Here is a 16492-nt window from a genome sequence, read left to right on the forward strand (position 1 = left end):
TTATCTGGTTTTCTGGTTGTTTATAGCAAGTAAATAAATCTAGTCCTTTTCTGTCACAGCTAGAAGTTGAAAGTGACCCTGTACTTTTTCTTATTCTCCTATTATTTTAAGGATGATATTTTGTTTTTTCTCAAATAGCTACTTGTAAATAGTTCATGTTGAGACACTGGGGCTAGGGTCAAATTCCAGGCTACTAGGAATATCTCTTGTGTCTCAAGTGAACATAGCAAGCAATTCCTACTTCAGATTTGCTTCCTGTAAATATTGCTTATCCATGTGATTCCTTATTTAGCACCACCACCTTCATTATTTAGAGCAACTGCAGGTTGAGGGAGGCTCCTGCTGTTGGCAGACCAGGGATTCAGGGTGTGCAACTCAGGCTATGTTTTCTTTACTCTGGAAAATTGCACCTCACAGGCTTTCTGAGATCTATAGGCAGAGTGGCTCTGCCCTACTTCTTTGCATATCTTTTGTCAATTTCCACCAATAATGTACCCTTTCCACCTGTATTATGATTCAGGCCATAGGGTCTTTGAATTTAAGAGTTTAGGAATTTATTTCTTTCCTTGATGCTGTTGAGTGAATTCCCAAAGGAGAATGGGGAAATGCCAACCACATGCCACTATATGCAACCAAAAGTCATACATATTTTCTGTCTTTGAATTTTTGCACTTTGAGTATAATGTGTGAAAGTGTAAATATTTTGGCATTGTCCTACTTTGTGTTCTTGGGGACTCTTGCGTCTGTTTTGGTGTCTGTCATTAATTTTGGAAAATTCTCAGCCATTATTACTTCAGCTCTTCTGTTCCTTCTCTTTCTGATGTCCCATTATCTATAGGTTACATCTTTCTTTTTTCTTTTTTTTTTTTTTTAAAGATTTTTTTTATTTATTTGACAGAGATAGAGACAGCCAGCGAGAGAGGGAACACAAGCAGGGGGAGTGGGAGAGGAAGAAGCAGGCTCACAGCGGAGGAGCCTGATGTGGGGGCTCGATCCCATAACGCCGGGATCATGCCCTGAGCCGAAGGCAGACGCTTAACCGCTGTGCCACCCAGGCGCCCCTGTAGGTTACATCTTTCAAAATTTTCCCACAGTACTTGGCTGTTCTTTGCTCTCTCTCTCTTTTTTTTTTTTCATTCTTTCTCTCTCACTGCTTTTCAGTTTGGGAAGTTTCTATTTTTAGTTTCAAGCTCACTGATTCTTCATCCATGTTTAGTCTGCTGATGGGCCCATCAGAGGCATTCTACATTTCTGTTACTGTGTGTTGATTTCTAACATTTCCTTTTGATTCTTGAGGTTTACATTTCTCTGCTTGCATTTACCTCTCTGTTTTTACATGTTGTCCACTTCTTCCATTAGAGCCCTTGACATTAAATCATAGTTAAATTCCCACTTCGAGAATTCCAAAATCTCTGTCATAGCTGAGCCTGATGCTGCTTTGTCCCTTCAAATTGTGTTTTTTTGCCTTTTAGCGTACCTTACCAATTTTTTGCTGATAGCTGGACATGATGTAAAAGAAGAGAGGTAAACTGACCTTTGGTGTGAGGTTTCATGTTTGTCTAGCTAGGAGTTAGGCTTTATTTACTATTTGCTGTAGCCATAGATGTGAGAGGCTAAAATTTCCTTATTTTTGTCTCCCTTGCTGTCTCTGGTTTTCCCTAGACTCCTTAGTAAGGATCTGAGGCAGCTCTTTCAGCTAAGGCAGTTGATTTACAGGAGCCCAAATAATATGGTAAGATGAAGGAGGAGAGAAGTATTCTGTGGTTTTGTGTGATTTTCTAATTCTTTTAGTGAGTTTGTGTCCTGGACCAAGACCTTTATATGTGCTTCTCAGCTTTTATTTCCCCCTCTTCAGTGAGGAAGGAAGTCTAAAAGGGGCTGAAGTTGGGTATTTCCCTCCTGATATGGAAGGCTAGAGAGGGCTGGAGTTAGGTGGAAATGAGTTGGAGTTGTGGGCCACACTAAAATTGGGCACCTGGAGTTTTTTAACTCAAGCTTGTCCACAGTCAGCCTCCATCAGTTCATCCAACATAGTTCAGTGTTTCTATCAGTACTGGCTCCAGCTGTGAGCTTCTGTTCCTGATAAGCTGTGATTCTCCGTATCTGCCTTTCTGTTTTTCTAGCTTTTATGGCAGCGGTTTGCCTGTTGACTTTAGTTCTCTGATGGATCTACAAAGAGTTGTTGACTTTCAGTTGGTTTAGTTTTTTTCTTGTTGTGAGGACTGGAGTGGTATTTCTAAGCTTTTTATATGTTGGTCCCAAAACTAGAAGTCTCTGCCTCATGTTTTAATTGATCTTTCCCTGTAGTTCTTCTGGTAACAATTCTGAATGGCATTGTAGGTTTTATTTATAGATGTATATTAAAAAAAAGTTTCTCTGTTTTTTGTGGGTTTTTTTTTTTAATTCAAAACAAAATGTGGGTAATCAACTATATAATTTAAAGAGCAGAATATAGGTGATGTTGTCTTTCAGTGTTTACTATGCCAAAAAAGAATTCTGTGGCTGTCACAAGTATCTCATTTTATTTTTCACTTTCTCCTGTTGGCTTTTTGAGTGGGACTTTTTTCAGATGAGTGACAGATTTTATCTTATTTTGTGTTAACATTTTGGTTCTTTTTTTTTTAAGATTTGATTTATTTATTTGACACAGAGAGAGAGAGCCAGCGAGAGAGGGAACACAAGCAGGGGGAGTGGGAGAGGGAGAAGCAGACTTCCTGCTGAGCGGAGAACGCTGGGGTCATGATCTGAACCGAAGGCAGACGCTTAACGACTGAGCCACCCAGGCGTCCCACATTTTGGTTCTTTAAAAAATTTTTCTTGTTGGGGCACATTAAAATGATAACACAATTTTCAAATTTAAGTTATATAAAAACTTTTTAGCCTTAGGAAAGAAAAGGATTGGTGTGTTTTAATCTGTTTTGTGCTCTTTGTATCTTTTTGGGTTGTGGGTTTGACTAGGGTTGTTATGATTTTTTTATTGATTCTGTTTTTAATTTTTCATGAAAAGGAAAAGACAGAATAGCACAAAGAACACAGGTATTTTTTATGTCCTAAAATATATCGTCTTAAACTCTTTATATGACATTATGAATGGTATCTAGAACAATAAGTCAAGTATATAAAATGAAGAAATGAAAAAGAATAAGCAAAATAAGCAAAAGTAGACTCATGAAATTGTACTACCCTTATATTTTCTTTTTGTTCTAACACTGAATGTCATCCAACTTCTTTTATAGAAAGGAGTTGGCTTCTTTAAACTCTTAACAGTTTTATTTTTTTATTATTAAGAAAGAGAACGTGTATGCAGGGCAGGAGGGGGAGAGGGAGAGGGAGAGAGAATCTTAAGCAGGCTTCATGCCCAGCACAGAGCCCATGCGGGGCTCAGTCTCATGACCCTGAGATCATGACTTGAGCCAAAATCAAAAGTCAGTTGCTTAACCAACTGAGTCACCCAAGCACCCCAGGCCTCTTTAAACTTTTAAAGATTATATTATTATTTGCTATATGATCTTGTTGCATATGATGTTTTTCAAGGCTCTTGCCTTTAAATCATAGATGAAATTAAGATTTAAAATACTCAGGCCCAACAAAAGAAGACATAATCACGGAATAACAAAACATCAAATTAAAGTTGCTATTTTTCAATAGAAGAAGAAAATTAAATACTAAATGTTGAAAACTGTGGTTTTCAGTTAACCTTCACTTGACAAAATTATAATTAACTTCTAGGTTAGAGGTTGGCAAACTTTTTCTATCAAGGGCCAGGTAGTGAATATTTTAATAGGCTTTGTAGGCCATATATAGTTTCTATCACATTTTTTTCTTCTTCTTTAAAAGCAGGCTTTTAAAGTGTAAAAACCATTGTTGTTAGCTTCTGGGCAGTGCAAACAGCCTGAGGCTGGATTTGGTAGTCTTTGCTCTATGGGATCCACTGCAAAACACTGCTTAAACATGTACCCAGGGACCTAAATAGGATTCAGGCAGAGAATATTATTTATTTCTTGAGATAGATGAGCTTTTGTATTGTATCAGATATCATCTGTGCAGTCTATTCAAAGTAATTAATTCATATTTGAACAAGAGAACTGTGTCATATATATGAGATTTGCATAAACCAGGGACTACTTTTTAAAATTGAACAAAACTGTAGCAACTTCTGGCACAACAGAAATTCTTGGGGACTGTAAAAGCGATACTTTAAGGTTAGTCTGAGTGGCCCCTGAAATGTTATGTAAAATTTTATCTTCACTTGTCTGTGAAATGGATAGCTTTATTACATTCTCAAAGATCTGTGTGACCCTAAGGATTAATAACCCACTGCTGAAGTACTTCTAATCGGTACGTCCATCTCTCTCTTTTTTAAACACCTCACCCACACAGGGAAAATTTACATCTCTTTTGATTTTGCATCAAGGACAAACAGTGAATTGAAGCTTGTAGGCGAGGTGACTGATGAGAGAAGTGGGCTGAGTTGGTCACTGTAGATCGCCACAGGAGGGTGTCCTCTTTGTCTTTGTCTAGAGATCAATTAGCCACGTGCACCATGCGCTCCTAGACAGCATGGTTGCCAAGACATGGCACTTTAGACAAAATTCTACAAGGGTTAGGGTCACTGCCAGTTTCATGGCATTGAGCCATCCACGAGAGTTTTCATCTCAGCTTTGTCTTCTTGAAGCCACCTTGAGTACTTTCTCTTAGTGCATCAGGCAGCTGAGTTGGAATTTTTTAATTATAGTAAAATACACATAACAAAATTTACCATCTTAACTATATTAAAGTGTATATAGTTCAGTGCCATTAAGCACATTCATGTTGTTGTGCTGTCATTACCACTGTCTATCCACAGAACTCTTCAACTTACAAAACAAAAACTATATCTGGTAAACACTGACTCCGCATTTGGCCCTCTCCCGTGCCTCTGGTAACCACCATCCTACTTTCTGTCTCCGAGTTTGACTGTTTTAGGTACCTCTCGTACAAGTAGAATCCTACAATATATGTCCTTTTGTGTTTGACTTATTTCACTTAGCATAATGTCCTCAAGTTTCATCCATGTTATAGAATGTGTCAGAATTTCCTTACTTTTTAAGGCTAAATGGTATCTCACTGTATTTATATACCACATTTTATTTATCCATCTGCCCATCAGTGGATAACTTGGGTTGCTTCCAACTTTTGCCCAGGTCCCTGCTTTCCAGCTCTTTTGTATATATGCCACAAGTAGAATGACCAGATCACATGGTAATCTTAATTTTTTTGAGGAGCCACCATTCTGTTTTCCACAGTGGTCACACAGTTTTTCATTCCTTGCCACAGTGCATAAGAATTCTGATTTCCCCACATCCTCACCAGCACTCAGTATTTTCTGTGGTATTTTGTTTTTGTGTTTTGTTTTGTTTTTTTGATGATAGATGTGCTAATGGGTATGAGGTGGTATTTTGTGGTTTTGATTTGCATTTCCCTGATGACTAGTGATGTTGAGCATCTTTTCATGTACTTTTGGCCATTTGCGTATTTTCTTTGGAGAAATGTCTATCACGTCCTTTGCTCATTTTTTAACTTTGTATCTTTGTAGTAAAACATGCATAACAGAATTTATCATCTTAATCGTTTTTAAGTTTATGGTTCAGTGGCATTAAGTACATTCACATTGCTTATTTATGCAACCAATCTTTACAACTTTTTCATATTGCATAACTAACACTCTGTACCAAATAAACAATTTCCCATCCTCCCTTCTTCCCATCCCCTCGCAGCCACTATTTTACTTTGTTCTGTGAGTTTGACTATTCTAGATACCTCTTGTAAGCAAAGTCTTACACTATTTATCTTTTCATGACTTGATGATGAATGAATTTTTTTAAAAAATACGAAATTCAGCTGGGGAAATTAATCATAGTCTAGACACAGTTAATAATTACTCAAATTGTCATTTGCTCCTTCAGCATGTCAGCAAAAGGGATAGGTTAGTTGGTCACCTGTAGCAAATGCCAAGTATCAATAATTTTTTTCTGCATATGGTACTAGTTTGATTTTTTAAAAATTTTCGGCCATATTCTCCAAAATAATATGTTTTGTATTAGTCTTTTTTAGTTGTGTTTTAAGGAATTTGTTCTAGGGAAGATTGGAGGTATGGCTGTGTATACTTTGCCTAAGTACACCTGGGTTTTCACTGAGTTCATTAATGATGTATTAAATATTCATAAGTTCTGTTTAGAGATAACGTGGGATTAAGAAGTACCAATCTGGGGGCACCTGGGTGACTCAGTCGGTTGAGTGTCTGGCTCTTGGTTTTGGCTCAGGTCGTGACCTCAGGGTTGTGGGACCAAGTCTGGGTTGGGCTCCCCAGCTCAGTTGGGAATCGTCTTCTCTCCCTCTGCCCCTCTGCGCAAGCATTCTCCCTCTCTCTCTCTCTCCCTCTCTTCCACTTCAAAATAAATAAATCTTTTTTTAAAGGGGGGGAATGCCAATTTGATAACAGTTGTAGAAAAGCATTGTAAGAGGCAGCGTAGGCTTAAAGTCTGATGAATTGGGTTAGCTCTGTCACTCTAGCTATCCGGTCTTGGGCAGCTGAGCCGTATGGTGCTTATGTAAAATGAGCAGTAATAGTAAGGACACTGAGAAATCTTATAAACATAAGCTCTTACAGAAATCTAAGAAATGTCTATGCAAATTCTTCTATCCTTAAGAAACTGTAATATTATTTTGATTAAAAACAGTTGGATTTATAGTATGTTCTTCAAAGAATTGTTTCTGTGAATAACTGCTCTGCGTTTTATCAAAAGGCATGGGTTTGGGAAGAAGACAAGAATCTGAGATCCGGTGTGAAGAAATACGGAGAGGGAAACTGGTCTAAGATACTATTACATTATAAATTCAACAACCGAACAGGCGTCATGTTGAAAGACAGATGGAGGACTATGAAGAAGCTAAAACTGATTTCCTCAGACAGTGAAGACTGAATATGTTTGTAAAAGCTTGATAAGAGGACAGTTAAATATTTTGATCACTGCATTTTGTTTGAAACTTGGTGGTCATTGAGGTATCTTAAAATTTTGGTCTAAAGCATTACAGTATCATTGTAGTATCACTTTAACTAATATGAAGATTTATGCTATAAGAGTAAGATTATATGCCATCATTGCATTCTTTAAGAATCTTTTTCTTTCGATAAAATGTAAATTTGTTTGAATCCTGATGCTTTTAGTAACCCTGTCCCCAAATCCTATTCCAATTTAAAAAAAAAAAATTGAAAACCTGGTAAGAGTAAAATATATTTATTCCTATTAAACTGTTCTGCGTCTGTAGGCTGACTTCACCTTTATAACACACATAAAAGTGAAGTTTCTCTAAGGCTTGATTTATGGCCTTAACATAGTAGTTACTAATACATTTGTATATAGAATGATACATGTACGAAGTAATCCATGAGTTGTAGCGTACTTAAATTTTCCTTTCAGTTGTTTAGTATAGAGGAGGAAACTTAAAAATAGTAATACCCATAGGAGGACAAAGTTTATACTATTACCAAGAATAGCTTCATGTCTCACTTAGGTACATTTAACTTTGTTCCAGAGTGAAGACTTTGACAAAGATGGTTTTCAATCTGCCTTTAACCTGGTGCCATAAATACCAGTTTCTTTGATTTTTTTTTTCTATATTTTCATTTAATACATCAATATTGGGCCTAAGTGGTATTCTGTAAATGCTTAAATTACTATTACCCATGATCATTTTGATGTCTGTGATAATTACTAAATAAACAAGGTCATCTATACCTTACTGAACAATTTTGAGTTTTCACCAGCATTTTATTCTTTAGAGAATTTAGTCACAAACTAAGAATTATTTAGCATTTTGAGTTACATGTGCTTTATTTAATGAGTGCAAATGCTGAAGTATTGGTGTACAAAGTTAAATGGTAGTATTTAATAATTTATATTTTATTTCTTATTAAAGTTGCATACATTACTTTCCCATTTTTCCTGGTTATGTCTTTATACATATAGTAAACAGAAATGTGGATAATTACTGTATGCTTCCTGACTCCGTCTGTCCTATTACACCCCTAGTTTAGTCACTGTTTATTACAGACATGTTGATGGTTAGTGCCAAAGCTAGCGACATGAACCAAAATGGACCTGTAAGTAAACCTCATTCCAAACATACCGTAAATAATCAAATCCTAAGTTTGCACTAACTGCGAAATGGTCAATTATTTTATGTGCCACTAAAAGAGATGAGTGTAATTATACTGTAGTATGGTGCTTTCTTGAGAATTTTATTTTACTTTTTTTTTTAAATATTTTATTTATTTATTTGACAGCACAAGTAGGCAGAGTGGCAGGCAGAGAGAGAGGGAGAAGCAGGCTCCCTGAGGAGCAGGGAGCCCTATGTGGGACTTGATCCCAGGACCCTGGGATCATGATCTGAGCCGAAGGCAGATGCTTAACCAGCTGAGCCACCCAGGCGCCCCAGAATTTTATTTTACTTGTTAAAAGAGCTATTTTAGGGGCTCCTGGGTGGCGTAGTTATTAAGCGTCTGCCTTCGGCTCAGGGCGTGATCCCGGCGTTCTGGGATCGAGCCCCACGTCAGGTTCCTCTGCTGGGAATCTGCTTCTTCCTCTCCCACTCCCCCTGCTTGTGTTCCCTCTCTCGCTGGCTGTCTCTCTCTCAAATAAATAAATAAAATCTTTAAAAAAAAAAGCTATTTTAGATTTATTTCTATCATATATTTCTATGGTAAATTTCTATCGTATGACTTAGGGATGCATAAAAAGAAGGAAAATAAGGAATAATGTGTTTCTAAAACTTCCTCATCTTAAATCTGAAATCTGAATTTTTTAAATTAAAATGTTTGAGATAATTGTAGATTCATATGCAGTTGCTAAGAAATGATACAGAGAGATTCCTTGTACTTTTGTTCCTCCGCTTTTCCTTCCCCCAGCGTCATAAAGCTGTAGTTTATCGCCATCAGGATGTTGGTACAATTCACCAGTGTCATGCACATTTCCCCAGTTTTACTTGTATGTGTGTATTTAGTTCTAAATAATTTATCATTGTGTAGGTTCATGTATTCACCCCCTAGGCAAAATCATGAGCAGCTGCAGCCCCACAAGGGTCCCTCCTGTTGCTACTCCTCTCCCTCTTGCATCATTCCTCCAGTCCCTGGCAGCCACTCCTCTGTCCTCCATTTCTAAAATGTCATCATTTTAAAATGTGACCTAGTGACATCACCGAAAACGGTGGAGTAGGGAGCTCCAAAGCCTTTTCCCTTTACCGAGACAACTATTAAGCTGGCAAAAACTGTTAAAATCTAATTTTTGAAACTCTGAGATACAATCAAAACCTAAAACAACTGGAGCACTGCTTAATAAAGAGGCACTAAGTTTTGTAAGAAATTCTTGGTGTGGCTTGACGGTGCCAAAGGGGATACTTTGTTCTCAGGTTGTTGTGTCTTGACCTGTCTGGCTTTTCCCTGAGTGTTTAATTCAGGAATTTGCTGTTGTTTCTTCCCCTCTGAGGTCTCCAGCCCTTAAAAACCTGTTACCTACAGCTGCCGTGAGTCAGAGATGCCACACAAACCGGAAGTCTGGGGGAGGAAGATACATAGGGGCCGGGGTGTGGGGTTAAGGGGCTTTGAAGGACTCAAGTAAATGAGGGACTCCGGAAGGCTGCCCGCATGCCCAGGACTGCACAGTCTCAGAAAAGACTTGAGGACTGTAGGCCTCCCTCTGATCTTTGAGCTTCACATGTCCAGGAGGTGAAGGGTAAGGCAGAGTTGTAAGTGATCCGACTACCCGTTGAATGAGCCCCAACTCAGCCAGTCTGTTAAGACCAAGAGAATATCTGATTTTTCTTTTTGACTTGAGACATTTGAGGAAATTAAATGAACTAACTCTAATTTTTTGGCCTTTTTTCTTTCAGTTCATGGATGTAGCAGTTTGTTCACGTATCCAGTAATATGTGACTGTATCACATGTATTTTGTCATTGAACATTTGAGTTGTGGAAATAAAGACCATTGAGAAATGAGAACAGACAGGCTGTTTAGTCAGAGCTTGCTATAGCGAGGGAGTCAGCCACGACTCGTGATTTGCAGAGATGCAGGCAGAAGTTCGTACCGGGAAAGCTGTCTAGTGAGAAACGAAGCGGCAGGCATGCTCTGGTTGGAGGTCACTGGCAGGAGGAAGCTGGAGCAGCAGGCATCTTACGTGATTGTTTGGGGGAACATTTTTGGCTTTCTGTGCTTGGTCCTGAGTTTGGACAAAAAATCAGGGTGTTGGCAGTCATCGACCGAGTCTTGACCATTCTGAGTGGGTTGCTGCAGGGGTTCATTGAGCGACCTAAACTGGTTGCAGCAGAGGGCGTGGGTCTGAGTTTGTTGTCATATGAGGTCAACCCGTTGTCCATTTTCATATTCAGTCTCAGGGTTATTTCAGTTTATTGCAGTGCTTTTCCAATTTAGATGAAGTCTAATATTAGGAATAATAACGCTTCAACAGAGAAGCTAGGTACGGTATTGTAATCCCTAGCGGAACCATTTTAAAGAACACATATATAGCCAACAGATAAAATGGAATATTAAAAATTACTCAAATAATCCAAAAGAAAGTGAAAGGGGGAAACAGGAAGCAAAAACCACAGGGACAAAGAAAAATTGGTACACTGGAATCCAACCACGTCAATAATTATATTAAATGTCAGTGGTCTGAGGCAGGAGTTGGCAAACTTTCTCTGTAAAGGGCCAGAAAAAATATTTTAGGCTTTGTGGGCAGAAACGGTCTGTCGAGTCTGCTTGGAATTAACTATACACGTGAATAATAAATGAGTGGGTGCGGCTATGTTCCAATAAAATTATATTTACAAAAACAGCAGGCAGCAAGATTTGGCTTGCAGGCTGTAGTTTGCTGACCCTGACCTTTGAGTTCTAGATCTTCTTGTCTTTAAAATATGTAGGACTTTGTTCTGGTAAGCAGTTACTTCTGAAACTGGGGATGTTTTTCAATTCTCATATTTCCTTCTCCCAGGTTTGGAAATTTCCAAGTTTAGAATCACTTTTAAAGTAAGTTTAACAGCGTAGGGTTTCTAAAGACCAGCCTGGTGATGAGAATTGGGGGTGCAGAGTCACAAGACAGCAGACTGAAGCGACAGCCTTCATTAGGCCAAGGTAATTCTCCCACAATTCCTTAGGGAGAAGGGGACCATTTTGGATTTACTTCCAGTTCAGTCTTTCTCTAAGAATAAGTCTTTTGGCATTCTTGTTTAATTATACCCCACCTCGTTCTGGCCTTGGGCTTTGCATTCTGACCCCGTTGCTGAGGAAGAGAAGAGAGTAAAGGAACTACTGACTAAAAGGGCGCCCCTTTCCTCTGCCGAGTGGTGGAGCACAGCCTGCTGGAGGTGAAGAGACTGGCAGAGGGTACAGCTGGTGCTGGTCTGGAAAAGCAGCCCACCATTACTGGGCTGTGTGGGGATGACAGAGAAGCGTCTGGGGGATGCAGCTGGAGCTGATCCACTTGGCTCCCACACTGTATGACAGGGCCAGAACTGCAAGGGAGTGGTCTTGCTTTCACCATCACCAGAGTCACTCCAGCGCCCTCTGTTGATAGAGCTTAACCATTATGTCGAGATGTGAGCGGATTTCTTGCTTTAGGATCACAAAGCAGGGCAAAGAAGGGATTTGCAGCTGAGAGCCAAAAAACTGTTTCTGGTTGTTGTTGTTGCTGGTGTTTTTTACTGACCCTTCCCCACCACAACACCTTCATATGTCAAAATACTTTAATATTAAAGTAAGCCTTCAATTAAACCTATCCTGTGTGGAAAGAGCAAAAATGGAAAAGACAATTTGACATAAGAAATGTGATGGTTTATGTAATCTACACCTCTCAAAGGAAAAGAATACTTTTTCAGTGTCCTTGTTTTTTGCAAGAAAATTATTTAATGTTTTCCTTTTCCACTTGAAGAGCTCACATCTGTCTCTGTATTTATAAATTTGTGAGCGCTTTGCTTTGCGTGGATTGTAACTCTTGCAAAACCCTGATGAGGAGGCAGAACAGTAGTAATAATTACATGTCACAGAGGAGGAATCAAGCCTCAGTTATTCTGACTTGCATTGGCAGAATCGCATTGGTAAGTGACAGAACTTTTATTGTACTGCTGATGTCCCGCAATGAAAAGTTTTCTTTATCAGAAAAAAAAAAAAGAGGGCAGAATGGTCTTCCCTCTTTAGTCCAGGAATGTGGATGTCCCTCATAAAAAGCCCAGCTCAGTGTTCTCCATACCAGTGGAACTTGGCGGCTGCAGCAGCAAGTAAAATATACAAGAATTCCTCAAAATACACCTGTAATTGAAGTGTACTTTTCACTGCCAAGTATTTTTTTCATTATTTCAGAGATGCTTTTTTAAGTCTCTCTAATCCTAGGGCTTTCTACAACTACCAAGTGGTTAAAAACAACAGTAACGGCTTTGATGAGTTGTTACCCAAATGAATCCTATAACGAGCCCTTTTGCTTATGCTTCCATATCTTGATTACTTACACTTTTATTACCGTAACCCCCCCCCAGGACACTTGAGACATTGAACTCACCTCACACCCCCGCCTTCCTCCCCTCCCCTGCTCCTCCTGAGCTTCCTTCAGTGTGCTTCTTCTTTGAGTTACTAAAGCTTCTTATGCCATCAGCTTCAGACAGGATTCCTTGACTCTCCGATGTAGGATGAGGGTATCAGGACCCCTAAAGTCAGCCCTTCTGCTCTCCCGAGATTCCCACGCCCTCCTATCACTATTACATTGCTAAGGGTTCTGTTTGTTTGGATTGGTTTGGTTCGTTTTTAGCATTTAATTATAATGAAATATTCTGTGCTTTAGATATGGAATAATTCCAAAAAATCAGAAACCAATAAGCCTGTATTATGACTCCACCACATATTATTCACATTAGATCCTAGAAGTGTGACTAACTCAAAAAGTGTAATCTTTTATCATGAATTCTTGCAACTCGAAGTGTCAAGGTAAATTGTACTCTCTCTCTCTCTCTGTCTTATTGTGTCTTTCTATCCATCCCCCCACCCTACTAGCTCAAAACCATGCCACATCTTAGTCTGCTTCACATTTTGACCATACTTACATTTTTAATTTTTTCTTGTAATTTTTATTTCCGTTTTTACTAAGGTAATCCATGTTCATAATTTTATTTATTTTTTAAAGATTTTATTTATTCATTTGACAGAGACAGCCAGCGAGGGAGGGAACACAAGCAGGGGGAGTGGGAGAGGAAGAAGCAGGCCTCCCAGCGGAAGAGCCTGATGTGGGGCTCGATCCCAGGACTCTGGGATCACACCCTGAGCTGAAGGCAGACGCTTAACAACTAAGTCACCCAGGTGCCCCCATGTTCATAGTTTTAAAAGTAAAATTGTTCTACAGGGCTTAAAATGGGAAACATTTCTTCCCTTCCACTGCCTTTTGATTCTCCCTGAAGGTGACCATTCTCAACTCTTTTAACTCTTCTTCTCAAGTATTGATTTTTATATCTAATAAAAATATGCTCATACTGCTGTTTATTTTCTGGTTTGAGGTATTAGATCATTGACCTCCCCCTCCCCCTCCCCACTATGTAGGGTGAGGTTTTAGGTCTCTTGCACGCTCTCACCTCAGCCCCGGCAAACACACACATTGCACCATTCATATGCTGCTGCTTCCCAGTTCTTCCAGAGTATTTGTATCCCTTTTTGGTTAAATCAGTAACCAGTGTTTGTATTATTATAGTTCTCTCGTTATTTATACCCGAGCTGTGTGTACCCATCATTTATCATCTCCAAGTTCTCTGGCCCAACTGAAAATCTCTGAATGCACTGAAATATGTCAGATATTCTGTTGATTTCATTGTTTTCTTGGTGACCTGCTCCCTCCTGCTCTCATGTGTCTTGCTGTCCTCCAGGCCTGCTGCACAGCTGTCAAGCTCACATGTCCCTTTATCTTTGCCCTGGGGATCCCAGTCATCTCTCCTGCATTGGATTTCCTACTTCCTGGACCCTCTCTTGTGGTTTATACTGTCATTTAGGTAGAGCCCCTCTTCCTGTACCTTCCCAAGAAAAGATGTGTAGAATAGAAAACTATTATATCTTGCATGTTTGACAATATTCTTATTCTATCCTTGTATTAGACTAATAATTGTATTAGATATAGAATTTTAACTTGGAAAATATTTTCTCTCAGAATTTCAAAGGCATTGCTTTCTTGTCTTCAGGGTCAAATGTTGCTTCAAGTGGTCTGATAACCATTGTGGTTACTGATCCTTTGCCTTGTGACCTACATTTTTCTCTCTGGAAGCTTTTAGATTCTTTTATGTGTCCAATGATCTATAATTTCATGGTAATGTGATTTAATGGGAATCTTTTTTTTTTAAACTAATGAGACAGACACTCAGTGGCTTTGGCAATGTATATGCTAAGTTCTGAGTAACCTCCCTCCTAGTTTCTTTGTACTCTCTTTCTAGAACTCCCATTATCCAGATGTTGGATCTCTTTGATCTTCTAATTTTTTATCTTCTGTCTCCTCATTTCTGTTTAATTTTTTTGTTTACTTTCTGGGGAAAATGTTGTTTAACTTCCAAATGTTACAACATTTATATATCTACTATCAATCTTGCTAATATTCAAGAGGTTTTAATTTTCCTTTTTTAAGGTTTTAATGTTTCCTTCTCTGGGCATCCTGTTCTTATTTCATGACTGATATTATTTAATCTCTTTTGATCCTGGCATTGTTTATTGCCTCTGAGTTTTGTTATATTCCTTTTTTAAATTTAATTTTGGTTTCTCTGTTTGTTAGTGGTTTTCCTCATACGTCTGCTTGTCCTGGGCTGTTCATTCGTATTTATGAGTGAGAATGAAAAAGCTGACAGGAAGCTTTGTGAGCACTGATAGGCACTCCCATGTCAAGATCCAGGCATCTCTGTATAGTGATGGGACAGGAACTTGGCTATTTTAGCTGTCAGTACCTGCAGTCGTTTCTCTTGGATGATCGTTTTCCTTAGAGAGGAATCTAACAAACTGCTGTGAGTGGATGAGAGTGGGAGTGCAGGAGGGGAGTAGATACTCCTGGTTGCAGTATTCTCAGAGCACGTGGAGGAGAGACCTGGGGGTCACCATTCAGAACGGAGACTCACTCAGTTTCCGTTCTCAGTTGCTGTCTCTGGTGTTTCCAATCTGGAGTCCCTCCCAAGAGTAGACCTGTCAGGCTGTTGCCTGGCTGCAGAGAATTTAAGGCTCTGTTTCTTATACTAACTGTCAGCCATTCCATTAAAGGAAGTATCTGGAACCTTTCCAAGGTGCTGTAAATTACCTTGCTCGTCCAGATTCACTCCAGTGGGCATTTGGCTTTCTCCTTTCTTAGACAGCCATCTGCTTTTCTGGTCCCCAGATCTGGTGGCCATCCCTTTCCTGCTAGCTTTGTCTCTCTTGATCCTCTAATATTTTTTTGCCTTTAAAAAAAAATCCTTTAACTGTAAGTTTACTGGGAATTGGGAGGCAAATATATGTTCAACCTACCATGTTTAAATGAAAAACAAAGACAAAACCCTATGTAGGACCCTCATCAGGGTTCTGTATCCTTGTAACTCTGAAAGTCTATATCTTGCCGTCACAATTTATTAGTAGTTTTGCTGACAGAGAATGCTAGTTTCAAAATTATTTTTCCTCCCAGTGCTTCGAGCTTTATCCTATTAGACCTCAAGCATCCACAGATACTGATGAGAACACTGCTGTCTTCCATGAATGTTCTTGTTCCTTTGTAGGTAATCTGGGCTTTCTCTCTGGAAGCTTTCATAGTCTTCTTTATCCTTGATTTTAAATTGCGCAAATTGGTCTCTAGTGGCAGGATGTTTAAAATTCATCTTGTTTGTTGCTCAATGGGACCTTTCCACCCCAGGAAGAATGGCTCTCACCTCTGATTCCAACTTTTTTTCTACATGCTTTAAAAGGTACAGTCTTTCTGTTTTGGTTGATCTATCAGGAGAAGCCCATTTACTTGCTATCTTCAAAAAAAATTCTTCAAAATCTCTAATTTGGGGCTGATTCCTACCACTACCACCTCCACCCTCCTCATCTATGTAAGTATGGACATCTCTGCTGTGACTCCTGTAATCTCAGTGGGATTTGGGGAAGGAGAGAGGGTAAATGTGTATCCATTTTGTCACAAGCCTAGATGGTTCACCTCTCTTTCAATATGATCACCTGATTGCTTATACCTCAGAATGTCCAGGTCTTTATTTTCTAAGTCAACCTGAGTTATTTATATGAATATTCACTAGAATATTCTTAGAGAATAGAACCAGTTTTATTTTGCATCATTTTTGCGCATACCTGGAAAAGATGGCTAAATTATGGCTGTTGATATTTATGCTTAGTTATAGCATTCTCAAACAAAAATGTCCCAAGAAAGATCCTAAAAAGAGAATAGTGTGGTTATAGTTTACCTTGACCCTTTTTCTTTTTT

At 38.9% G+C, this 16492-nt stretch overlaps 1 protein-coding gene across 4 annotated transcripts in view; it reads left to right on the forward strand.

Moving 5' to 3' along the window:
- Positions 1–7790, forward strand: part of TERF1 (telomeric repeat binding factor 1) — a 36384-nt gene extending 28594 nt beyond the window's left edge. For all 4 annotated transcript variants that reach the window (XM_034668195.1, XM_019803320.2, XM_002922802.4 and 1 more), the window contains one exon: positions 6786–7790. In XM_034668195.1, the coding sequence (XP_034524086.1) occupies positions 6786–6962 (177 nt within the window). In that variant the 3' untranslated portion in view covers positions 6963–7790. The remainder of the gene's footprint in view (positions 1–6785) is intronic.
- Positions 7791–16492: the final 8702 nt, after the last annotated feature.

Source organism: Ailuropoda melanoleuca, chromosome 9 (assembly GCF_002007445.2).
Source record: "Ailuropoda melanoleuca isolate Jingjing chromosome 9, ASM200744v2, whole genome shotgun sequence".
Classification (NCBI taxonomy): domain Eukaryota; kingdom Metazoa; phylum Chordata; class Mammalia; order Carnivora; family Ursidae; genus Ailuropoda; species Ailuropoda melanoleuca.